The following is a 27,174-nucleotide window of genomic DNA, read 5'->3' on the forward strand; positions in this document are numbered from 1 at the left end:
CAAAGTTTGGACACAAACTGGGGTTATAAGAAGGAAAAAGCAGAAGAAAAAAATATTATTTATGAATACAAATGTGATGAGCTTCAAAAGGAGATGTAAGCAGCAGAGGAACATATTGACAATGTAATAGCCATCTCTTTTAAGATGAGATGTTGTCTTTAATGTAAGTGAAAAGAAGGAAAATGCAGCAAGAACTAACTATGGAAAGCAAGGAAAGTCTAATAAATGCAATTTCTAGGCAGGGAATCAGGCAGGAAAAGGGTATGCTGAAGAATTAGAATAGGAAATGTGACAGATAAGAGAATTCAGAATTTTTTCCAGCATTAATTGTTTAGAAATAGGAGGGGTTGCCTCTGCAACCCTGAATTTTCATGGCTTGGATTTTTCATACATTGTATCAGTCAGTTTTCTCCAGCAAGTAACTGCAGTTCTGTCCTCTAGCAGACACCTTTAGAAAAGGGTATCTATGTAGGCTAGTTCAAGGTTAGTTTATTTTACTCAGCATACGATTCTCCCAAATAATGTTTTATATATTGCTTATGGACTGCTCATCATAATTATTGCTGATGTATGGAGGGGGAAAAAATAGAGATACTCCTGTGATCTCAGGGACGATGATTGTGTCTAGGGGGAATAACTCAGAAGAATCCATTATAGTACAAAATTACCTACATATTTCAGCTGAGATTAGTGTCCTCGTGAGCTACTTGTTATTTGCATAGTTGACCTGCAGGTTAGACCTGCTGAGACAGTAGCATGTTTGTGCACTTCACATTACCAAAACACTTTCTAGGTTTTACAGTTATTAGTCAGCATTCACATCTCACCTTTTTCTTCATCCCTGACTGGTTCCATGTTTATATCAATTTTTCCCTGGGTCACTCAATGTGGAGAGCCAATATTCCAAATTGCAAGCAACAGTTGTTGATTTCACGTGCACACAAACACACGGAGGTCTTCATATACTTGTGAGACTGTAGCACAACCCCTCTTGGGGTGTTTGCATTAGTTAAACACTATAAATATTCCTGAATTTATATGCAGTTAAAGCTTGCTAAGACACTTGTAATTAAGGGTATAATTTCTACTGACACCTTTGGGAGTTTTTAAGTCCAGACAGGCTGAAAGATCAGCCTTTAGTCTGCATTTTTTTGCTGTGTATCTCACTAACAGCTGAAAATTTGCAAGGACATAAATGTATGTGCATAGGTCATTTGGTAAAACACAGGGATTAAACCTTGAAAATATTTCCAAGCTGCATGAAAACAAGACCAACAGAATTTTGGTAAGACATTTGCCTTAACTGGAAAGGCTTAAAATAAATGATCATATGATTAAAAAAAGCAAGGATTGCCTGCTATTTGTTGTAACCCCTATTTCTGTAGTGCCCCTGTAGCCAGAGAAGCAGCTGTTCATTGCTGACATTCTCCCTGCCAGGCATTCCAACTCTCTGAGGTAATGGGCTACAAGCATACGGGCCTTCGCTTTAATTCTTTCAGCGTATCCTTCCGCATGGATAGAGCGAGGGGAACGCCTCCAGGAAAAGAAATTAAATGCACACACACAGAGGCACACAGGGACGGCCGATTTGAAAATATTTCTGAGAACGCAATTTGCGCACATGCGGCACAGCGTCACATGAAAGAGGCCGCCTGAAGAGCTGGCTGGCACAGGTTTATTTTGTTATAGTATTTTCTTCCACCCCCAGCTCTTTACCCAGTGGAATGATATCCAGAGCAAGTTTTTTGAGACAGGAAGCGAGGAATGTTTTCACTATGAGTGATCTGAGAAGAAGGTGGGTTAGCCGAGCTAGCAGCTGTTTCGGACAAGAGGAACACAGTAAGTCAGTTCCCGAGGAGTACAGATGAGATGGCTCCGGGAGAAGAAGCCTTGGAGCGCGGGGGTTTTCTTTCGGCTACACGTATGTGAAAGGAGACCCGGTGTCTTTGGATCGCTGTGCAAGGTAAGGGGAAAACAGCGGGCACGGTAAAAACATAGCGGCTGATCTTCTCTGCCGTGTACTGTAAGGCTGAAGAGTTTCAACCACTTACTTTTTGAAAAGTAAATGGTTGTGGGACTGTGCTTCTGGAGGTGGGCGAAGTTTGAGATATGCACTTACTGCTGCTCTCTCAGCCCGAGAGTCATGTCAAAGATTAGCTAGTAAAACAAGGAGAGGGTGGAGTACTTTGATTACATTTTTGTCTACCCAAATATCTCCGAAATAAAAATATATGTATTTCAAGAATGGGAAGTAATAGGAACCCTTTTTCACCATGATATGTTGCGGTTTTATTTTGATTATTGTCATTTATGCAAGCTATTTTAAAAAAGAATTGTAAAGTAAAATGCTAATAATTGAGGAGGGAGTAGGAGGTGAAGGTAAAGGAGAAAGATACCACACTTCTCAGTAATCACACATTAGTCATGGCCATGTTGCTGAAATTCTAATATAGCATTTTTGAAACTACAGGTTTCTGTTGAAGTATAAAGGTACAAAGTTTGGCCACAAAAGACATTGTTATCTGTTGCATGAAAATTCCAGGCTTGGTAAATAAAGGCTTTTTACTGTAAAGGTCATCAGTTGGATTTGTAACTCCAGGCAGTATGTAGCCATGAGTTTTTGCTAAAGTAGCTTAAAATAATGCAGGTAGGTCTGAATTAAAAGAAATGCAGCAGGAAAATTTGAGAGCACCTAGGACTGCAGAATGCACAGCTGCTGAATAAAACCAGCACAGCTATGTTTGCAAGAACTACACATGGCTAGCAGTAGAAGATACTGAATGATACCCTGGTGTTATTCAGCAAACTTGCCTTAATTTTACAATATTTGTTATATGTTAAGAATCTTTTTTTTAATTGGTCTTTTGTGATGTGGTGTGGAAGTTAATTACATGAAGTTTTTTTTGTTATAAATGGGTTTCAGAAGTCATGAAGATAATGTCAGGCATACAAAGATGAAATATTTTAGGGTAAATGCTTAGTGGAGCATTCAATGTAAACAACAGAACATAACCTGGAGAATGTTCCTGGCTGGCACATTCTGAAACTTCTGCTCTAAACTTCCTTCCTATGTTTGCGTTGCTACCTGTTTGCATAGTGAAATAACTGAAAGTCTGAGGCTGCCTCGTGTCAGCATTAGATGGTTTAGAATTTTTACTTGTCAGGTTAGCCTCTGGTTAGTGATTTTTGGTGGCGTTTTTTTTTTTTTTCCCATGCTCTTAGAATACTTTTCTAACCCTTGATATGGACATAAAAGATTGAAAGTCTTTCACACTCAGTGGTACTCCATAAAACCGGATATTAAAACACTTCTGCATTTCTGACTGTAACTTTCAGAGAGAAGTAAATTGATTTCTCTCATTGCTGTAGCACCAAAGAAGACACCTAACTTTGCAAAGGATATATTGGAAAATAGGCCTCGGGGACAGGAGCTAAGGTCAGCCAGCTAAAAGTTACTCTGTCAGGAATAAACGCGGTGCAAGATTCTGCTGGCAGTGGACGGGGGACTAAAAGCTTCTGTCTGTAGAGCATTCCCTGCATGCTGTTCAAGCAGGGCTGGATTTGGAGGATCAAAGTGCAGAGGGAGTAATAAAGTGAGGATTCCCTCTGTATCCCTACATTTTTCAGGGAAACCTGTTGCTGTCTGTTGTTAACTTACTCTACAGCTACACCCAAAACCAAATTTGTTGGTGTTTGGGCGAGGATTGTTTTCTCATTCAGCTAAGAATTTAGGTGGTATCTGTTGAGGATGATGATTGTGTAGAATGGTACAATCACTTCAAGATTATCACAAACAAGGTCATGAAATATGCTTCTGGACATTCTTTGGAGCAGGGTTGCAAGGATGTCATTGAGAAAAAATGCTGTGTTGCCTCCTCTTTCTCCCCATTGTAGGCCTTTAATGTCTTTCCACCTTCCTTTCTTTTTTTGTGGTGCTGCTGGCTGGGGAGTAGGGAGTCTGATGCGAGGTTTTTAGCCTAAAATGTTTGTGGTTATGTTGGATAAGTTTCTAGGTGGGTATATCAATGTCCAAGGAGATTGTGGTATCTGTTTGTTTACAGCTATACCTTTGAGTTTAAAAGCAGGTGTGCTAGGAAGACTACTTCTTCCGGTTCCTCCATTCCAAAGAAACGCATATCCTCACGTTCCTCCTGGCTGGTCACCCTAAGAGACCTCTGAAGTCAAATTGTGCCTTTTAATATGTGCTACTAATACTATGTCAACCTGGAAAAAAATTTAAAAATAAAAGTGGCCGTTTGTTTTCTTTCCCCTTCCGTCGGAGCGGCCCTGCCGCTAGAGGTGCAGGGGCAGAGCTCCTGCCCGCAGCAGCGCGGCGGGGGCCGGGCGGCGCTGCCCGGCCCGGGCGCGGCTCCGGGCTCGCTCCCGCCGCCGCCCCGCGCAGCCCAGCCCAGGGCAGAGCAACCTCTCCGAGGGAATGGCATCCCTAACCCAGGGCAGCGGCGTGCAGCGGGGGCATCTCTGGGGAGCCTCCCAGCCCAGACCTTTCCGTGACGCTATGACAAATTTCACAAGCTGGGCTGCGTGCGCTAAGAAAACACTCGGAAAAGGAGAAAGGCAAGGCATGGAATAGAGTTGACAGGAGAGGAGGCGTGAAGGTGTTTGCAAAAAGTGGGGAGATGGGTGGCTACCTGTAATCTGGGTAAGAGTATGTTTTTCAAGGAAAAATTAGAAAATAAATGGTTCTCAGAATCCACATACTCTCTTGGTAAGGCAAAGCATAACCTGAAGCAGTTTAGCATTAGGAATAATGGTACGGTTTACTGTAATCCATGGAAGATTAAAGGAATTGCACTTTAATTGTCTGGTAGGAAATGGCTACGGTGTGGGTTTTAAGGCCTCCCTTGCCTTTCTTTTTTTCCCCCTTATCATTCATGGGGCTTGGTTTTGTGTTTAATCCAACAGCAGATAGTGGCTGAGGCTGCATGGTGCTCTGAAAAACAAGCCAGATTGCTGGATTTACTCTTAAAGAAAACGTCTTTGTTCAGTATTGCAAATACCTTAGGCAACTCAGATTTCATAAACATATTTCATTTAAATACCGATTCAGTTTATAAATACTTATTTTAAGACACTACAGTCACACATGATTAAGACTCATTATTCACTTGTGAGTTTAAAAAAAGGAGATCAACTTGCTAAAACCCAATGTCATTTGTGGAAAAATCAGAAACTGGTACTTATTTCATTATTTGAATGCATAACAGCCCTGCATTTTGGAAAGGTAGCCTGATTATTTAGATTTAGAAAAAATATACATGTTATTTTTCACATGCTACCATTCCCCTTTCAGTCAAAGTATTTCTGATTCTTATATTTCTTCTCTTTCTCTTTTGTTGCTTACTAGGACTCCAGTGGATGTATCTTCTTGTCTCCTGGTGGAAAACTTGCTTGGCTTTAATGGATACTGCTGCTGCTGGTTGATCTCTGGAGACTTTACAGCTCCTTCGCTTTTGAGAGGAGGTGACTTCTCGTCACCTCTCAAGGTCTCAGTGGTAGTAGCTCTTTATCACTAACCATCTCTGGGGGAAAAAGAAGATGCCTCTACCTTTTGGGTTAAAATTGAAACGAACTCGACGTTACACAGTATCCAGCAAGAGTTGCTTGGTGGCTCGTATCCAGCTGCTCAACAATGAATTTGTGGAGTTCACGCTGTCAGTGGAAAGCACAGGCCAGGAAAGTCTGGAAGCAGTGGCTCAAAGGCTTGAATTGCGGGAGGTGAGTTCTAAGTGAAGGCATAACTTTAGGTTTTGGTGCTGGATGACCTATGAGGTAACTCCTTGCCATGTAGGGTGATCAGCTACTGGAGCAGCTATCCTGTCTTCCCATCGTTTCTTCACCTTCTGGTCTTTATGGGGACTTGGATTGCTCCTAAACAGTTGCTAAAGTTGATACAGAGTTTAGGGAATGTCCAAGGGGAGGAAATGTGAGAAGTATCGGTGAATAAAAGCTTAGAATGCAACAAAAACAAAGCAACTGTTTTTAAAACATGACATTGCTGAAAATTCTACTTAAGAAAACCCATAAAGGAAGAAAATAATTTCTACCTAAGCAGCATGGTTAAAAACTACAGCAAGACTTGAGTCATAAGACAGCATTTTATTTATGTGCATGCATTTTTTTTTCTGATGGATTAGTGCTGTAAAAAGAATCTAAAGCACAAAATGTGATAAGTGTACCAGTTACCAACTGGTTGTCTTGCTTGTTTAAATACCACAAATATATTTGCAGACACTGTCTTGGAGCTCATACATAGTTGTATAGATTGAGTGCTGGCCTTATGGTGAGACTTAGTTTGCGATAGTTGAATTTGTAAATATCTGTTCAGCCTGTTTCCCCCCAAAACCTCTTTACTTGGTATTTTGAAGGATTCTTTTGGAACTGAAATTTACTCTTCCACACATTTAGTGATTATTTCTACATTTTCTGTGTTGATTGAATTCCTTCTGAAATGCTAAGCTTTGAAATTTTAATAGAAATCTACATAGATGACCAACATATGAATGAATGTCATTATTTTATAAAATTGTTGAGCACAGGTGGTTTGAATGCAGTATTTGAATGCTCTCAATCCTGGGTGAACTGACATTTCCCCCTAGAGTCTGAGAGGCTTAGTTTAGTTGATTTTGGAGTCATTGAATTGTGACAGCATGTGCACTTCTGGGGGGCAGGAGAGAGAAAATTAGTGATACAAGTTTAAGGTTGCTAATATTATTCTGAAAAATATGCTTTTGTTCTGTTATGTGGTCTGCCATAGAATGACCTTTTGGTTATGGAATTCAAATGCAGGATAAAAACTCTGGACTTAGGTAACCAAAATATGAGTAATTGTGAAAATAATTAGTAATAAATATTTGCATTTATAACCATGATTTTTAAAACATTATCTTTTTATTGTCAAGCAATTGCAATTGTTGATAACTTTGCTCAAATATTGAGCAAATATGTTTAGAACTCAGTCCTGCAAACATTTATTACATTAGAAAGCATGCATTACTGTAGGATACCTTAGTGGGAAGTGTTATAGCTAGTAATTTGTTTTCAGAAATGCTTTTTATTTTTTCTGTATAAAGAATAATAAAAAATGAAATAGATGTGAAGCCATTAATCTGTAACAGTTTGTTTATTGCGGTTGTTTTCAATTGCAATATGCATTCTTTTCAAATCTCCAAGTATTTTTTTAGTGTACAGTTATTTTGGAAAATGCAATTCTTTGCAAGGATATGCCTTCTTTTTTTTATCTTTCTCCTTCTAACAAATGGAGAATCTAGCTATGCTTGTAGCCTTAGTGTTTACTCAGAACACATCAGATATCCTATATTTAGAATTCAATTATTGTTGTGTGAATGGATTTTGTCAATTTTATCTGTCCACTTTCAGTTGTAAATTCTAAGTCACAGAAAGTATAGAATTTTTACTGTTTGCAAAATGCAAAGGCTTTGTCTTCCTGAATGATGACTACTAGCTTCTATTGAGCTAGTCACGGAGTGCTGGAGATGCAGTTTTGTCAGCTATTCTTCATTATCTCGTTCTTTGGAACCACTCCTAAATATCTTTCTAAAAACAAAAACAAAAAAAAAAAAAAAAGAGAGAGCAAGAGATGCAATTCCCTCAATTAAGGGTCATATATCAGAATGAGGGAGTTGACAGTACACCATTGAACTCTGAGCAGATTCCTTCAGTCATGCATTCTTGCATGGATTATTTTGGCAGGAAAATGTGTTGCAATAAAAGGGAATGGAAAATAGGGATATAAATTACTTTCCAGAGCTTGCATTGCATTCAGAAAAAGTTTTTCTGCCTTTAAATAGTCAGGTTTGCCAAGCTGGATCATTCCTGGCGGCTAGCTTAGTAGAAAGTTTTCAGAAAGAAAAATGTGTTCAGCACTTTCATTAAATCTGCAAAAACAACTTTAGTCTTTGATACAGTAAAATACAAAGTATTTCTGTAAAAAGTTGCCTATTTTTAGTTCACTGAACAGCCTTAAAGCATGAAGTTGAATTCTAAGTGTTCAACATGAAAGTGTGACTGTTTATTTAAATACTGAGACTGGGGACCATTCTCACATCCAAGGTATCAGTTTCAGATTACTGTATATGGCCTACACAGCTAGGACAAGCAGTTCCCAAGCATCTTCAAAACAGTTTACTGCATGAGGCATTAGGGGAATCTCTACCATTTTTTACACATTCAGTGGTAACAGTTGTAAATACCTCTTTCTCTCTGGTGTAGTTTGGAATTACTGAATTTGGACAGTTGAACTGGACTATTTTAATGGTGTGCCATCTTTTGAGATATTTTTTTTAACAGATCTTTATGTAAATGAATAATCTTCAAATTATGCATTGCATGGCTGAACACTGTTTTTCTTTTGATTTTCTAATTAGTACTTCTCAATTTCCAAGTTGTATACTAGTACGGACACATAGTTAGAATTTAGGAAGATTTACATATGTTGACAATTTTATTTTTTTATGGAATGGTAAACTTTATAGAAAAGTGATATGAATTCATTAAACTGAGTATCTTCTGGCATTCCTAGAATGTGACTCATGAGGAATGAGTATGTAATCCAGCTCTCTTAAAATGAGGAACTGGGGAAAGAAGTCAAAGGGAATAGTGAACATAAGTTACTTACTTTGTAGCACGGTCTGTCTTTTATCCCGTTAGAGAACTATAACCAAACATGATTTATGCAAAGAGGTGTTACAGAAAACTATTCTGGAATCACAGTTTTGAAAAAACTGCTGAGTGCTCTGCTGGTTAACTACCTTAAAAAGGACATACAACAGTGCTAATCTTGCATCTAAAGCATGAGTATGCAAATGAAATACTTGAAAATATAGAGATTTTTTCCAACATTGTAATATAGCTAGGTACGTTAGCTAGCTAGGTTTGACAGGAGATGTTATAGCTGGTGTCTTTCTCTTGTTGATTTTTTGTTGTTTTCTAAACAACAAAGCACTTCTAAACCAGAGAGAAGGGGCAAATTCTGCTGTCCAAGCAGTCTGACTTAACTGCAGGTGTGTGGTAGAGTACAGTATAAGAACCAATGGCAGGGAACTTCTGTGGAGTGTATGTGTTGTGCATGTGGAAGTTCCTGTGTTTGTTTTGGACATGCAGAGGAAAAGGAACCAAGGTTATCTGGATCCTGAATAACTTCAAAGTTCTGAAACAGTGCTTCGGAAATGCTTGAACTATGCTGTAAAACGTTGCTCTGAATTCTAAAACCTCACTTCTCTTTTGGAGAAAACACAAAAAATACCTTTAATTCATTGTGGTGGATTCTTAAATCTGTTTTGCATATGAAAAGAGTGTTTTTAAAATCAGAACAAGTGCAACCATAAATATTCTTATGTCTGTATGTATCAGTAACCATATTGACTGACAAATAAGAGTTAGGCCACTTAATGACAGAGGGATCATTAACATAATTATGATTATGTCTTGCATCAAAGTCTGACAACATTTTAGCTGATGCTTGTAGAAATAAGAGGAGAAGCAGTCCTCATAGTTGAACTGCTGTGCTGCCTCTCTGAACCAAATTTTCCTTATAATTAGGAAAGGAGAAATTGATGTGAAGGAATGTATAAAAGAATGCCAGTCTTCCATGTGTAATCTGATTAGTTTAACAGATGTTGCTTTATTGAAAAGCAAATTTTAATCCATCTAAAATAAATATTACTTATAAGAATGAGATAATTGTAATTTAGGAACCAAGGAAAATTGAAGGACAGAGCAGTTAGGCAAAAATCAGTAACTGCCTCAGTTAAATACTTTCTCTGAAGAAAAAAATAATACATTCTGGTAAAAGGTTTGCACTCAGTCTTATACTGAGCAGCACAAAATTAAGGTTTTTCCATGAAAACAATAGGGGTAATTAGGAAGCCCTTCCCCTGATTTCTTTAGCATTTTTATAAAGTTAAGTCACAATATACCACTTAATTGCATTTTGTTTACCATCATGTCAGTGAATTGCTGTACAGTTTTAGACCAATTTTGACATGAGGTTTTCTTCTGAAGCAGAGACATTAGCTTATTTTTTAGTATTTTTAGACTTTTTGAAATGTGGCTTTTCCCTTTCATAAAGCAATCAGAACTTAAGCCTCTGATGAATGGGAACATGATACTTCTAATGTCAGTGATGTGTGAGGTGAAGTCAAAAGCAGTTATGTGAGTTCATCCTTCTCAGAGCCTTGAACAGTGGTAGGAAAAAGTAACATGATTTTTTTCAAAAAAAGTATATTTCTGCATTTCTGGGTCATGTTGATAACTGACCTATCTCTGTCAGAGGTTAAAATATATCTTGGACATAATGTTTTCTGTGCAATATGAAGGTATGGCTTTTTAGCTTGTGAATTAATCAGCTTACTTTTGTCAAATGTCCTGAGGAGTAGAATCTTCCTTGCCTGTTAGAAGATTGTTTATTCAAGATATATAAAGGGTCTGAAACACAGTGTATTGTGATTTGTACAGTGTTTCATTTGAATATACTAGAATACATCAGATTACCTTGTGATATATGTATTTGCTTATTCATTTCTTATCCCTTCTGTTTTGCTTTAAACTATAGTTGGTAATTACTTTGTTTAAATAGCATTTGTGAAATCCATATTAGAGTAGTTAGGAGAAAATAATAATGTGTGTGAGTGTTGGAAAAAACCATTTCAGTTATGAAAGAATTAAGATTTGAGAATAAATTTTCTCTGTTGATATAGCTACTTTGCTAAATATTCCCTTCTGCAGCTACAGTCGAAGAGCTTGTCAGTGCTAGAACAACAAAAACAGTATAGGCAAAAGTACCTTACACTAAATAGCTGCAATATGGGGGAAAAGGGAGGGATTTTTGTCAGTGATCCTCCTATTTCTGCAAGAAGAATTGATCATGGTACTAAATAGAGAAGTGCAACTTTCTACGTGGTGGCTGGTACATGATAAGAGTCCCAGAGGTTTTTTCTCCACCACTTCCCGTAAGTCTTGGATATTGTACACTGGCCAGTCCAGGCTGCTCCAAGTCCTTTCTCAGCTAGAGATTGGGATGTTTTGTGGGGGAGGTTGTCTGTTGTGATAAGAATGGAGTTTCTGGAGAATTTTCAAGGCCTGTTGTCTCCTCCTGTAGCTCTTAACACTGGACATAGGGAAAAGCTTTCATTTGGTATCTGCCAGTTGTGCTTAGTACAAGATTATTGACTCAGTTCTCCTGCACGTGGCGTATTCAACTGTGCTGTCCTGATAGCAGGAGCTGTTCTGTATCCAAGCATATAATAAAGCTAGATGTGGTGGAGCCCTTGGGCTAACTGGGATTTTATGAGTTTGACTGCAGTGCTTATCCTTCAATAAGAGAAGGTGTTTTCAGCATTCTGATCAGGGAAGTCTTACAGTTTGTTTTATTTGTATGTATCAGTGTAAAAAAGGAAAAGCCTGAAAATATATTTTGACTGCATTTTTCTGCTATTGTTTTATCTTTTCTGATTTTTTGCCTCAGATCTTAGGATGGGGATTCCTCAGGTACCCTTGAGGCAGGTAGCCAAATGCATTAATTAGAAGGCACTGTATTAACCATTACAAAACAATTCTCCTTTCAGCCTATTTGTAATCTATGACATATTTAGTAAGATTTATAGTACAGGATATGGAAATTAACTGGAAAATATATTATTAAACATGTAAGGTTGAAGTAAATTTTGAACACTGCTATGCCTCAGGGGACCTCCAAGGGTTGTGTGGTCCTGCCCTCTGCTCAGGAGGATCAGGTGCTTCAGGGGTTGCCTGGGTGAGTTTACCAGGCACCCAGGTGCCTCTAAGGATAGAGATTTGACACCTCTTTGGGCTATCTGTTCCAGTGTTTGGCTAGTCTTGTTGTGAAATTTTTTTACTGATCTAATTGGAATTTCCCACATTGCAGTTTGTCCCCAGTGCTTCTCATACTTGCTGTGATTACTTCCAAGAAGACTCTGACTCTATCTTTTCTGTCTGTGTCCTGCTCTTAGGGAAATGAAGTCCACAGTAAGATTTTACTTTGTCTCTTCTAAGGCTGATCAGCACCTCTTCTCTGACTTTCACTGATCACGCCAGAAGATCTAATACAGTCACCTGCAGTAATGTAGTTTTGTGGCACTCATACCTGGTGAAACCCCTCTGCTTAGCTTAGGAAGTCTGGGTGACTTCAAGTGATGAAGTCACTCCCACCAGCTTGTGAGCTGTAAATACTGCATGAGGCTTTTGGTACTTTTGTGTTCTTGATTGCTCTTGAAATTTTAGGCAAAAATATTTACTGTCTCTAGTGTCAGAAAGCAAGTAGGTAGAAATTAACTGTGCAGAAATTATATGTTCTTTTTATTTTTATTTGATTTTCTTCAGAGGGATTGGGTCATGAATAAGTCACTAAAATAAACGAACCTCAAAGTAGTGTTAATCTTAACAGCTTAACATACTTTAAGAATCATGTCATGACATTCTTTTTAGCACTGGATGTTGTCCTGAGCTGCTAATAATAAAATGTTTTAGCAATGAATAAAAGTGGGTTCTATTTTAATCAGTGCGAATATTCCAGGGTGCATAAGCTTCTCTGAAAACTCACAGGATCAAATTCTGCCCTTGAAATGAAGTGAAAGGTTTGCATAGAAGTCAGAAGACCAGCTTTGGTCTGTAGTATTTTGCATGGCTTTTTAAAAGATATGCTGGATTCCAGAGGATGTTTTAAAATGTGGAAACATTTTTCTTAGTCTGTTATGCCAGTAACTGCTCAGTTTGGTGTGTAGGCAAGAAAAAGTGGTCAATGTTTCAAAGAAATAGATCTACTCAAGTGACCATCTTGGCTTAAAAATAATCTATACATTCAGTTTAAATTCAGGGTGTAGAACCAGGATTATTTTTACATCAGACAGTTTGAAACAGTGGCAATGTTTGTGGTCTCTTCTCCTCACCGTCACCTCACCTTCTATGAGGTTTAAGTACACCAAGGCTGTAAATGAGTTTATTCAAACAATTGCTGTACTTTTTTTGGGGTGTATTTTTAGCTGGTTTACAAATGTGCTCGTGTGATATCATCTGTAGAAGTCTTTCAGCTGTAGCTCTTACTCTTTGCTTTCAGTCTCTGCCATTGTCCTTGCCCTTGCCCAGAATGTTGTGGTCCCAGATTTAGGCAGTGCTCAGCCCGAGGCTGATGTGTTGTCCTGTCAGAGCAGAATGTCAGCATCATGGTCTGACTTTGGCTCCTGTGACTGCATGCACGCTGTTAACAGTCTTGTGATGAAAGAGAAACACACCTTTTCACACACATTCCTTTCCTTCCTCAGTCTGCAGGTGGGATTAAGGAGTAGTCAGTCATTCAGAACATTTTATCCTTTTCAGCATGTGCTATTGCAGTGAACATAGCATTTCTTTCGTAATGGTGTTTCTGTGGTTCTGCTGTTGGGGTTTTTTCCCTAGCATCTTACGGAATTTAAAATACTGTCTTCACAATATCCTTGTGGGGTGGTGGTGGTCACCTAATCACTGGGGGATTGAAGAATAGGAATAAAATGTTGTTTAAGGTATCAGCAAACTTTGTGTGCCTGGACTGGGAAATGACAAATATGTTGTTTATATGATTTATATTCAGACCCATATTTCTTTTTTCCTCTTGAAACTTAAAGTATTTATGACTTCCTAAATTTGACTCTTGGCTTTCAGACTTTAGAAGTGATGAGCACACAGCATCCACCTGAGAAAAAATTGGTTTGTAGGATTTGCTTTACAGAGAACTCTCTTTCTGATTTGGGAATAGTCTGGTTTTCTATTGTGATTTTTAAACTTTCCCATTCTGCACTTGGTCTAGGTATGTTCCTCTATACAGAAAAAAACTACTTTTTTCTTCTATGAAGAGTTCTAGTTAAACTGATTTTCTGTACTATAGGCTGTCTTTTTGTCAGGGGGCCAGAGTTGTTTTAGACTTCATAGAAAGCATCTCAAGGCTAAATAGGCAGATTCTGTCTGTTTTTTTTTATCTTATGAATACTAATTTTGCAATTACATGGTAGCTAGCACTAATTTTAACTTCAAGGATTTTCTTTAAACCTTGGGGTGAAAAAGCTCCCAGACACCAAAACCACCAACAATCACTTAAAACTGTATTTATGCCAATTTAGAGAGGAGCAAAGAAGTACATATTGCCAGTATGCAATGCCAAAGGAGCACTATGTCTTAGAATTGGCTCTGATTTCCTATTTTTGCTAATATCCCAGACAAAATGTTTTTAAGGAATGGATAGTTTTATTAATTTAATGCTACACCTTGACTTTTATGCCTCAAATTACTTGATGGTTTGTGCTGATATGGAGCACTGATTCAGTTGCTGTCCATGAAGTTTGGGATGGAGTGTATGTGCCCGTGCTGTGGTTGTTGGATACACAGTCATCCTGTCAGAGCCGTAAGGAAAATCTGGAATCCCATGAGAGTGGACTTTTCATCCTGTTGAGCCTGTAAACTAAGATGTGTGTATAAGAATTTTCAGATGTGTATATGGGTGAGTTTTTGCAGGAATGTACAAAAGCGGTCTTTTTCTACTAAGAGCTGTAGCTCCCCAGTGAATTTCAAATCTGTTCTCCACAACATCAAGATGCTAGAGCTTTTGAGAAAACAACAGTAAATACTTTTTTTACTAGGGAGACAATTTTTCTGTGACTAGTTTACAGAAATTATTGGTTTAGAAAAATCATGACAACTATTCCCTCTACTTTATAAAACTCTACCCTTAAAAGCTTTATTTTGTGTAAGTTAAAAATGTCTGAAAATATGGAAGAAAAAATACTGGATTAAAGGTGTTGGCATTTCTACAATTTCTAAATACATTAAAGTTTATGTAGCAAGGACTTGGAGAATTTTCATGTAAATACCTACAGACCTAATTGGTAATTATTTACATTCACTTAATCTCTCTCCTTTGGTTAAAACACTTCTAATTATGATATCTAGATTAGCTATGATAACGACATGAATATTTTTCAGTCCATATCTGTTTTCTGGTCCAGAAGTGAACAAAGTAAGTACTGTGGGAGCAGATTTTAGTCAATTTAAACATAGTGGAGAAATTTAATTTTTTGTGGATGACTCTGCAGTATGGATTTAGAACTGTACTGTGGAGCAAGAGAAAAATACTCTGATCCAGACTACTTCTGGGAGAGGATCTAATAAAAATGAGATTGTGTTGCTCAAGATGCTGTCCAGTGGGATTTTGACCTTCCAGGGGTGCCATCCCTCAGCCTCTCCAGGTGGTCTGTTCCAGTGCACACTGGAATGTTGTGTATGTATGTTGTGTTTTGGCTTGGTCAGGAGTGACCACTCAGGCAAGATTATCTTCCTGCTCTGCTGTGTCTGGTCCTTTTCCTGCTCGTGCAGTGAGCCATGTATGTGCTTTAATGAGCTCAGCTTTGACTGGGCAGCTGTCCTGTGCTCTTTTGTCCTTCAGCATCCCATGTGAGCCTGCCTACCAGGTCCCCAGAGGAGCCATGCTTTGCTCTACTGCTGTCCCATGTCATTTTCCATTTGCCTTCCCCACTTCCCTTAGATTTCCTGTCACACATGAATGCCTACTGCTAGCATCTGTAGATTGCCACAAAAGAGTTATGAATTATGAACTGTTTCCAAATAAAGAGTAGCTCTGGTACAGTTTAGGTGGGGGATCTCATAAACCTGAGCTGGTTATCTGGATGTAATGTCTGCTTTTTATGGTAAATGTCTTTGCAGTTCCCTGAAGTTTTCAATAACTCATAGCCTTACTCAGTGTTTTAAAATATTTATTTCTAAGTAGCAAGACTTTTATACAGTATATTTTATCTAATATCACAATATTAACTTTTTCATCATTGAAATACCTTTTTCAGATTACGTATTTCAGTCTCTGGTATTACAACAAGCAGAATCAACGCAGATGGGTCGATTTGGACAAGCCTCTGAAAAAGCAGCTGGACAAATATGCCTTGGAGCCAACTGTGTATTTTGGAGTAGTGTTCTATGTGCCTACTGTTTCTCAGCTTCAGCAGGAGATTACCAGGTAAACCTCTTAGTATAAACTTCCATGTGTTTATAAATTTGCTCTCAGCATTCTGAAATGTATAGTTTATTTAAAAGTTGTCTGCTTTCCACTCCCCTGCCTTTATAGAAATGAAAACTATTTTAGGTAGAATTTTTGTTCAAACTGTATGCTAATTTGTCTTTGGAATAAATAAAATATGAGATAAACTAAGCAAGCAACCAACTTTTTTGTGATCTTAGGAATCTGCTCAAACCTGTTTTAAGTAACAGGCATACCTGCATGGTCAGACTTTTAATTGCTTTAGTCCCTTCTGTGACTTTTGAATTTGCTTTGAATTTGCTTGACTTTTTAATTTGTTTTTTTGCTTTGAAGATCTGTATGTTGCTTTCATGGACATCTATCCTGCACAAAGCACTTGCAGATTTTATTAAGCTATGCTTTCTTTATTTGGCTTTTAGTACTTTTTGTTCTTTAGTACAGTACATTGGCAAGCTACAGGCTAACTTGGCTTGTGATTTTTTTTTTTTTTTTTGTTGTTTGTTTGTTTTGGTGTATCACTGAGCCATAAAAATGGATGTTAGTTCTGGTACTATGTGTATGTTTCTACTGTGAAACTGGGGAACATCACATAATTGTTGCTGACTGCAGGGGGAAAAGTAAAACTGAGCATGTATACTAGCCAGTTATTCCTATGGGCCTGTACATTGGCTTCTAATGGCTTAATGTGTATAGTTCTGATTTAACGATTATTTTTAATTGGCAATTGAGTACAAAACCCATAGCTGGATTACAAACACGTATTCTTATTTCAAAAATATGTGCTTGTATTAACTAAGCCATTTAAGCTAAAAACTAAGTTGGCCCTGTTTAGAATGGGGAGTTGAAGCAGATGGTCACTCAGAGATCCTTTTCATCTTAATTTATTCTGTGGTTACATGAAACTGTCTATGTTCCTGAAATACCCTGCCAGACACCTTTCCTGCTAATTGTGATAAGAAAGCTTTTCAGGGTCACCAGGTGCAGACACTGGTGCTGTTGTGTACTGCTCAATGCTTGGCTGCTTTAGTTTTTGGTTTTATGTGTAATTTCTGAAAGATTTTTTTTCTAAGGCTGAAGTTTTGTGCTATTTCTCAGCAATTTTAGTGGCTTAAAAAATCTCTGGTTCCGCTTCTGTGTTCGTGTACTAGACTATATTAGAGTAAGCTAAATATTGAGGTATTGCACTGCGAAGCTAAATTGCCTGATAAACCTTAAATAGTATTCTCTGGCATTTATTTAGATAATATGACATTTATTCTGGAGCTTTAACAAAAATTGGCTGGTGTGCTGCCTGGTAGAAAGCAGGAATTTATATGCCAGTCTTATGCTTGTGTCTTAGAGGATGGTACTTACTTTGACAGTAAGAGTCTGGGTTAGTCTCAGAAATGTGTGTGGTTTTTCATGCCTGTTTGATATAAATGAGATTGAACATGTTCAAGCAAATTGTATGTTTAATGTACACCAGGAAGTGGAAATGCTATAGATAAAAAAACTGCTCTGTGGGGGTCGTGTTAAGATTCTTTATCTATAAGTTTACTTTTAACAGCAGTTCAATGGAAGGAGCTTATCTTCTGTTTCTTGACTGGGAAGACTTGTTCCCCAAATGCCTTGGGCTTTTTCTTTTCCATTTTTTTGAAGGTCTGGGGCTAGTCCCAGCTGTTCTTGTGTGTGCTGTATAGGGATGATATGTACTGTCATATGATTTACTGTTTTTTTTGTAGTAGATCCCCAATATAAACAATATTTATAAATTATCAATGTATTTAACAGGGCAGTAACAGTGGTGGAAGACAGCTGTCCCTTAACATGAATAAAATTTATGTGGAGTTTACCTGACCTTTCTAATCACTGAATGAACTACAGCACATACTTCCATGTTATCAGTATAAATAACCTTACTCCACTAGAGTTAACATACAATATGAGGAAGAACTTTTTAAAACCAGACTTATAGAAGACAAATGTCCTCCTTGGCCAAGTCTGTGTAGCTGTGATGGCAATTTTGAGGTGTTTTGGGCTCCAAATAAAAAGTTCTATGGGTGGCTGAATGGGGCAGAAAAATTCAGGCACATAGTGGCTCAGACTGGACAAACAGTACAGGTAGTAGTGGTTGCATGTACGAGAGGTGATGCAAGAAAAGCGTAGATTAAAAGAAAAAAAAGATGCCTTGAAAGTGAGAACAAAATGTACTCAGAAGTTGTAACGCAGAAATGAAAATCCCTACTGAGACTGAGGGAATGTACTTTGTTAGATCTATTGGAAGAGAATGCAGCAACCCAGCAGCAGTTTACTGAACATTGTAAAGAGACAATGACAACAATTTTAAGGATGGAAGAGGAAAAAAAAGAAAAGAGGGTTTGGTAGTAGATAGAAATTGTGGAGGTTCTTTAAGATCACTGATTCTAGAATGATATGTGAAAGTTAAGGGAGTCAGGAATTTTAAAAAACCTTGAAGTAGTGGGTCCAAATGATGAGGAAGACTACCCTCTATTCGAACTGGGGAATGCAGAGAGGAATAGGAAATGAAGGCATAGTCTTCTATTCTCTTAAAAATTAAGAAGCCTATGTTAGCTTTTTCTTTTTCCCCCCCCTTGCAGGTATCAGTATTACTTGCAATTAAAGAAAGATATCTTGGAGGGCAACATTCCTTGCACACTGGAACAAGCAATACATCTGGCTGGTTTAGCAGTTCAGGGTAAGTAAGAAATTGTACCAACTAGCTAATGTTGCATTAGAAGCTTTAGTGATATATTTTCTATTGCCTGTTTTCTTTATGCCACTCAAGAGACCCAATTCATTAAGTTATGAAAGGGGCTTGCTCCTTAGGACTTTGTCATATGGACTGAGTTGGATTAGTGGCCCTGAACTTGCTTCTCTGCAGTCCTCAGAAGTGTACCTGGGCATCTAATATGTAGTTTCAGGAGCTGGATTTGAATTAGACATTGGAGTTCCTTTGGGGGCAAAGGCTTCAGTTGTCTGCCTGCATCAACACACCCTTCCTCTGTTTCTGTTAATGAAGACTCTTTATTCTGACATATCTCCATAAATAAGTAACTTTGAATGTACTTGTATTTCCACTTTTTATCCAAAATTTCCTATAACATAAGATTATTTCAAGTTAGTGTGCAAGACTGTTAGCAGTTCTTGTGTTCAAATCACTCCTGAAAACACATTTCTGTGATACCTGTATGAAAAAGCTTCATTTTTCCTAGCTAGGGTCAGATGGGATGGAGTATACACCAGTCCTAAGCTGTCTGCACTGATGGTGTTCGGTGTTCCTTGCAACGTGCTTGTCTGATACTAATCTCTCAAAAGTTTGTAATGGCAACAGCTGTGCTTTGTGTTTGTATGTTGTTATTTGTATATCATTCACAGTGAATGCCACTTCAGTATGTCTAACAGCAATTGTAAAACTGCCAAAATTGAACAGGACTTAAAATCACTGGCAGTATATGCAACCAAAGATTTTTTTGTATTTAGTTAGTTATATACATCAGTTGTATCACAGTAAAGATGATGATTATGTTTTCTTGAAATTTGGTTACCATTGGACTAGGATAAATTGTATTAATGCCTTGTTTATATAACAGTGAATCTGTTTAATTCAAGCCAGGTTTTAATGGCCTTCAACTGAGAAAATCTTGCTGTGTTATTTATATGTATTTGGACATTGTAAATTTCTGTCTGCTCAGTGAGTTGTTTATAGAAATCTTTCAATATAACCCTCTTTAGAGATGGAAAATATTCATCCTTTTAGCTTTCACTTTCATTTCTTATGCCTGTGTAAGAGATGAACTGTATATGTTGATAACACAGTGAAAAAAACCTCAAAAAAAGCACAGGTTCTCAATTAATGTGCTCCAATGACTGAAGTAGCTTATACCAGGTAGGTTAGTAATTTTAGCTGGTGAATGAGCAGAAGCAGTGCTTGCTGTTTCAAGTCAACTGGTTTCAAGAATGATCTGTATTTAAAATCAGTACAATAGTTTAATTCTAAACACTGCTTTATCTCAAGAGCTGTATTGGTGTAGTGTGTCAGAGGTGCTCCCCTTTCATAGAAATAACTTCCATTATTAAATGTTTTATCATTTCTTCTTCTCAGTCCACAAGGAGTGTTACCAATCATTCTGAACAAGGTAAAAAGATGGGGTTTTTTTACCTTTTCTCTTTATAAACACTATTGGTTGGTTTGATCTGTTGTTTTGCTTTATGATTGTAGTTCAGCAGGATGGAGGTTTGCCACTTGGAGATCCTGCTGCAATTAATTGGGTTTTGAATAATTTTGGTAAAAGTGTTTGAATCAAAGATGTTTTTTTTATTTTTAGCGGATTTTGGAGACTATGATCAGTATGAATCTCAGGAGTTTCTACAAAGATATGCTTTGTTTCCAGTGGTAAGTATTTTCTTTAAATTGGTGCATTTAAATTATTAAATTGACAAATTTAAATCCTTCTCAAAATCGGTAAATGCAAATAATTTTTAGGAAGATTCTGTGATTTTTCTTACTGCTCCCTAGGCTGTCAAATTTAGTAAAGGTTTTCTTTGAGATTCGAGTGAGATATGACACTTTATATTATGCAGAAACAAAGAGGTAGTAAGATCTTTTCAATTTTATTCTATATTGCACTAAAAAGAAGGTTGAGGTACGAATGGGAGAGTGAGTGAAACCACTTCAAAACAGCGTTTGTGCTTTTGGGGTTTATTTGTGCATATTACATCATCTAAGTTACAAGACTCGAGTCAAGGGTTGATTTGCACTTGTAAAGAAACTATAACCCCTTGATTTTGTATAATTTTTTTGTATTTTATTCCACAAATGCTATTTTACCTTAAGGGTTGGCTACAAGAAGAAAAAATATTGGAAGAAGCAACACAGAAAGTTGCCTTGCTACATCAGAAGTACAGGTAACATATCTAAAGTTCTTCAATGCTTAATTTCAGTCTTCAGTAGCTTCTGTAGCTCAGAAAGTTGTGGATCTTGAAATGCAGTTGGACTAATTTCACTTCCCATTTAAATGAGTCTCTTCTCTAGTACATCTGTATTAAAGTTACAAAAGTTTTTGCTGAATGAAAATGAAAACGAGAACAGACTATTTAGTAAAATAAATTAGAGGATTCAACTTGAAAAGAATACGGGACACAATTAGATAGTGTGACTTCGCCTGTATCGTGTTTCTGACTCTTGTTCATGTGAAGTTCTGACCCCAGTAAGGCGTTTCTTGATAAACAACACTGGGAGGTATTAAGGGCAGGAGAAATGCAGAGACAGTAACCGTGCCAGAATGCTTATGATCTTAGGTAGAAAAGGGCTAAGGTGCAGTAGTCCAGGACAAAGGAAAGTTACGTTCTCTGTATCAGTTCATTAGTGAAAAATGTTTGTGACTACGTGAGTAATACGGAATATTTTCCCCTGTATTGTTTTAAAACAACAGTTTGAAAATTGCAGTTGCACTTATCTTTGAAATGCACTTGTAACAAGATTGCATGGTTCAGGTTAAGCAAAGAAAACTTAATCTTCATGACATTAGGAAAAAGTGAAGAAATTGAGAGATTTATAATTGAAAAAGTATTGAGAGACATAACAATGAGCATGACAGGATTTTTCACGTAGAAATGATGTATTTTTTGAGGTAACTGAGGTATGTCGGTGGGTATGTAAACACAAGCTCTTAAGCCCTGTGATACTACTTCAAGTCTGTGAGAAAGCTGTCTTTGTCAGTTGGTCTAATTATAAAGAATTCTACCTTTACCTACAGATCTTGTCCTCATGCTTTCAAAGTGTTACAGTAAAATAGTCAGCATTTAGAAGATGAAACCTTATTTTCTGAAATGTAAAATGCCAGACTTCCTATTTTCCCTATAGCAATTTAGAAGAAATTTGTCTTGAACATGTGTGCCTCTGGTAAAGTGAGGAAATGTGGAGACAGTGCTGGATTTGATCAAGACTGTGATAATTGTCTGCCATTAGTAGAGATGGTAATATTAACTAGTAGTCTTTGTTGCCATTTACCCCTAAAGATGCCAGAGAGAAAGAAGTTATTAGAATCAAAGTGTAAATGCTGAACCAAATATATCAGCCATTGGTGCAGATAGAAACAGCACATTTGGTGGCTGCCTGGGTGTCCTGGGGATGCTTTTCAAGCTTTGACAGTATTGTTCAGAGTAAAACAAAAGCGATTTTTTCTTAGTGGCAGTATTGGCTGATTGTTGTTTTATTTCTAGAGGCCTTACTCCTCCTGATGCAGAAATGTTATATATGCAAGAAGTGGAAAGAATGGAGGGCTATGGTGAAGAGACATATCCTGCAAAGGTAAATGAGGTTTTGATCTTTGTCTAATTGCCCTTTTCTCCCTGTTTAGAGTGGTTACTTCCTGCCAAAAGCAAATAAAACCCAAACCCCAAACCACCCATAATTTTCTGCTCCAGAATTAATAAAGCAGTTGTTTCTTCGGTAACTTTGCTTTTGAAGACTTTTTTCTCTACTTGCATAATTTTTTGCGACTTTTTACAGGACAGCCAAGGAAGTGACATATTCATTGGAGCGTGTCTTGATGGTATATTTGTGAAACACAAAAATGGTCGTCCTCCTGTTGTATTTAGGTTAGTATTGTTCTTTCATAAGATATCTTAGTGAATTTCACGTTTTAAGTCTGTTTCTCACAAGGAACAATGACTCTTAGATATGATATGTATTTATGCATTTGATAAACCTGAAACTGGTCTTGTAGTCATCATGCTACAGTGAATACTGAAGCCAGTGAGAATTTCTCAATGCATTAACTGCAAAATGAATCTCTTTAAGACAGATTAATTCTAAGACATGAATATTTAATATACAGTTGCATTGTAAAATATTTATTGAATCAAAAAGAGCAATTCTCTGCACATAGGGCATCTTAAATCCTGAAATTGTCACATCAATTCATATAGAAATATTCACTTGTGAAATTGTCCAGGAGTTCCTTTCATATATTATATGTGGAGAGTTACACGATAATGTTTGTTTTATTATTTTGGATTCATACATTGTTTTAGTTTATTATTGAATGTTCTTATAAATTGTAGACAGCGCTCTGACTTACCTAAACACTTAAAATTCAGTCTTCACATGAAATGGCTTTCCACTGACTTTAAGATATGTTGCTTGGACATCTTTGGGCAGAATAAATTTTTAAAAAACATTTTGAGATTTTTTTATAAAATTAGTCTCGGCAATTTAGTTTTTATTAAAGCAAGAAAGGATTTATTCTTAGTGAACTTTAATCTTCTAGAATTGAATTTTTGACTGAATAGGAACAGAAATTTTGAAATCCTATGGTCCAACAGTTACTGAAACTTCACTGCTGGTGATTTTCTGGGATTAGAGAAAGTAGCCAGCTTTGCTTCTTTCTGTCTGCAGTTTTGTTTAACAGGATTTAGAAATTCAGTACTGTTAAATGTCCTTCAGAAAAATTTGTGTCTTGGCTGTGATAGGAGAGCTGATGCTGAGCTCTTTTTAATTGTCTGGTGATATCAAACTGCCCTGCTCTGCTTTCCTGCAGCATTAAACAACAGCTGTGCTTACAAAATGCACGGGGAGAGGAATAAAGCTTTGTACATGCATTTCACCTAAGTTCTCAAAGAATAGTGGATGCAGTGTCTGTAAACACAGAAAAAAAGTTGCACATTGGGAAGCATCAGAAAGTATTTATATTCCAATTTCAGGATCCAGTTTTCTGCTCTTTTGCTTGTTTGTGTATGAGTGTGGGCAATTCCATCACGGATAGCAATATCATGTTATTTGGATGGCAATAAAGCACAGACAAATGACCCATTAATATAATTTACAAAGACTGGGTTATGCTTGAGATTGGTTCAGGTAATTTCATAGTTGTGCCCACAAAGGCTTATGAACCAAGGCCCTAAATTTGAGGGATTTTTGTTCTACATCAGAACGGAGACTCTACCTCATACACATGAGGCAATAGCTATGGAAAATGCTAACAGACACCTCTGTGTAATGAAAATGGGAGTCATATAACCACCTTTAGAGAGAGCCCTATAGTCAAGCTTTTTCCATGTGTTTGTGTACTGCAGAATATTCTTTTAATAAATCTATTTTACAGGCTTTATTTACACTAACATAATACTAATGGTTCAAGCTAAATTTGCATTTTAAAAGAAGATTAATAAATATATTTTATGTAGTCTATATTTTTTTCATCTGTCAATGTGTAAGAGTTCTAGAAAATATTCATAATAATGACTTAAAGGCTTTGTTTAGTGTAGGTTTAATTATTTTTTCCTGGAATGCTTTCAAGCAGATGGGACATTATAATTTACTGATGACTCAATTTGTCTAAATTTGATTTTTTTTTTTCAATAATTGGAAGAATTTCAAAGGGAAGACAAGTAATAATCTTACCGTACATATTGTACATCTTCCCAAGAGTTAGTCACATACATGTTTTCCTTTCAGCAGCCATTAATGGTGTGGAAGTGGTGGTCTACAACTTGATCAGATAGATTAATGAACTATTTCACAGAATCATAAAATGGTATTTAACAGAATCATAGACTTATAGCGTATACTGTCTTGAGAGGGACCCATCAGGACCATGGAGTCCAGCTCCTGGTCCTGCACAGGGCACCCCAGGAGTCACACCCTGTGTCCTAGAGCATTGTCCAAATGCTTCTTAAACTCTGTCAGGCTGCTGCTGCTCCCCACTCCCCTGGGGAATCTTGTCCTGTGCCCAGCCACCCTCTGGGTGAAGCACTTTTTTCTGATATCCAACCTAAACCTCCCTTGACTCAGCTTCAGGCCATTCCCTCAATCCTGTCACTGGTCATGGGATGGGAGAGATCAGAGTCTGCCCCTCCTCTTCCCTTCATGAGGATGTTCTTTATCTACATTCTTGATGGTGGTTCTGGTTTGCAGTTGCATTTTTTGAGGTTAGAAAATCAGAGCTTGTCCAGTCATATCCTGTCCCTTTTGTCTGCAGGTGGCATGATATTGCCAACATGTCCCACAATAAATCCTTTTTTGCATTAGAATTGGCAAACAAAGAAGAGACAATTCAGTTCCAAACTGTGAGTACATTTTTATTTTTTTTCACTAAGTCATCTGTAAATAAAAACAAATTAAGACTGATAATTTAACTCAAAGGTTAAAAGCTACTATCTGTATATTTAGCAGCTTTGAACTGTATGAGTGAGTCAAATGTAATTACACTGTCTTTGGTCAGCTTTCTAAGGGAAGGCATTAAAAATTTGACCTTTTATGTTGAGTACATTGAAGTGTCTGGTTATGTGGTCATAAAAATTTTCATCCATTCCAGTAAAATTTCTAGCATGTTTTTTGACTTGAATCAGCAGCAGTTAAAGATAAATATAGCCTTAGAGCTTTGCTGGAGTGGGCCATGGCATTCCTTGCAGAATTAATTTTATTCAGCATCTACCAGTTGCTTTTTTCAAAAGGTAGCTGTTGACAATCCTATGGCAATCTTAACTGCAGTTGTGTTAGTGTTACAGCTGTTAAGTGTCTGGAGCAAAAGGCTTCTACTTTCAAATAAGTAGATAATACTTTTTTCATAAGTCTAAGAAAATTGTTAGAGTAGAGCATATTTTTGGGTCTGCAAAGTAGCGTTGTAGGGAAAACTTGGTGACATTAATAGAGTTACATTAAAATTAAATCAGTCAATGATAATTTAATCTTAAAAATTTCAGTGGCTTGTCTGAAAGCAAGTGAAGGGTATGAATGTTTGACTTAATGCAAATATTGGGTTTTGTTTTTTTGGCAGGAAGATATGGAAACAGCAAAATATGTGTGGAGGATGTGTGTGGCTAGACACAAATTTTACAGACTAAATAAATGCAGCCTGTAAGTAGAATACATTAGCAGAACTCTTGGTGCCCTTGCAGCTTCCATTGGGGAGTGAAATCTCCCACTCCCTCTGTAGTCTTTACTGTCCTCTTTAGATGACTAATTTTCTTAATCTTTTTTGAAAAAATACTTACCACCAGTTTTTGAAATGCATCCTGCTTTATAACAGAAGACAATATTAAGTGCTGAAATCTTACCATAAGTAATAATGTTTGGCCTTTGCTTCTGGATCACAGTGCTGTGAGAGACTTCAGTTGCTTTGGGGTCTAATATTGCTATAGCTTGTGAGCCTGTGTTTGGCTGAACTGCTCTGAAAGGACACTAGAGGCTTTAAAAGGGCGGGCAGTGTATGTGAAGCACTCCTGAAATGTGCTGGATTGACAGCTAAGAAGTCTGTGGTTCTTTAGATATCCATGGAATCTGTATAGCTCAAGTAGCACCAGTGCAAAGTAAATTCAATTCATCAAATTAAATTTAAATGGGCTGGTCTCCAACTTGTAAATCAATGGCTGGAATTTGAGCTACTTTACTGGAACAGCTCTCCTTCAGTTAAGTTTCTTCAGTCAAAGAATAGAGAATTAGACACAGTGAATAGTCTATCATTGGAAAAGCATGGTTCCCATATGCTTCACTCCTCTTCGTACATGGGAAGATAGATGTTTGATATGTGCTGAGGCCAGTGGAAAGATAATCAAATATTTTGTGCCACAGGTGACTCATTAGTGTGTTTAATGCTAATTTATTTGAGAAGTAAGATAAATTTGAAATAGAGTAAACCTCATACCTCAAAGCTTGTAAACTTGTCTGTCTTTTGAGAGTGATAAGAAGCATTGATAGTAGTAGTGTGTTCATGGGACTTGTGCATTTCTGTCTAAATAACATTAGGTTGGTAGTTCTATATTAAATGTCCGTCTCTAGGATCTCTTATTGTAACCACAATGTGGTTTTACATGAGGTTAAGTCCTCAAAAAAACTTTTCTGGTTATTTCTTCTCTTAAGATTTCTTGTCATCTAGTCCTGTGGCTGAAAACTGTCTTATGCATGCCTGTATCAACTTCAGGGTTTTTTTTTTCTAAATCTGTACATACCTTGTCTTTAGAGACTCCTTGGACTCTCCACCTGAGGAGGGCTGTCAGAAATCTTCCCTCATTCTTTCCCTTCCACGCTTTCCAATCCTTTCTCGTCCTTCACTTCCCAAAGGGTGAGCTTAAAAACATCTTTCTCACTAAAAAAATAGCAG

At 37.3% G+C, this 27,174-nt stretch overlaps 1 protein-coding gene across 3 annotated transcripts in view; it reads left to right on the top strand.

Moving 5' to 3' along the window:
* Positions 1–27,174, top strand: part of PTPN21 (protein tyrosine phosphatase non-receptor type 21) — a 49,049-nt gene that overhangs the window by 2,158 nt on the left and 19,717 nt on the right. The window contains exons 1-11 of one of the 3 annotated variants that reach the window (XM_068192648.1): positions 1,471–1,963; positions 5,366–5,736; positions 15,882–16,051; positions 18,670–18,767; positions 20,398–20,465; positions 20,907–20,977; positions 22,295–22,382; positions 22,584–22,672; positions 25,054–25,141; positions 25,852–25,931; positions 27,034–27,135. In XM_068192648.1, the coding sequence (XP_068048749.1) occupies positions 5,557–5,736; positions 15,882–16,051; positions 18,670–18,767; positions 20,398–20,465; positions 20,907–20,977; positions 22,295–22,382; positions 22,584–22,672; positions 25,054–25,141; positions 25,852–25,931; positions 27,034–27,135 (1,034 nt within the window). In that variant the 5' untranslated portion in view covers positions 1,471–1,963; positions 5,366–5,556. Of the gene's footprint in view, positions 1–1,470; positions 1,964–5,365; positions 5,737–15,881; positions 16,052–18,669; positions 18,768–20,397; positions 20,466–20,906; positions 20,978–22,294; positions 22,383–22,583; positions 22,673–25,053; positions 25,142–25,851; positions 25,932–27,033; positions 27,136–27,174 lie in introns of those variants that run through there. The other 2 variants (XM_068192649.1, XM_068192651.1) reach the window with 2 other exon arrangements.

The sequence above is a fragment of the Anomalospiza imberbis genome, chromosome 6 (genome assembly GCF_031753505.1).
Source record: "Anomalospiza imberbis isolate Cuckoo-Finch-1a 21T00152 chromosome 6, ASM3175350v1, whole genome shotgun sequence".
In the NCBI taxonomy this organism is placed as follows: domain Eukaryota; kingdom Metazoa; phylum Chordata; class Aves; order Passeriformes; family Viduidae; genus Anomalospiza; species Anomalospiza imberbis.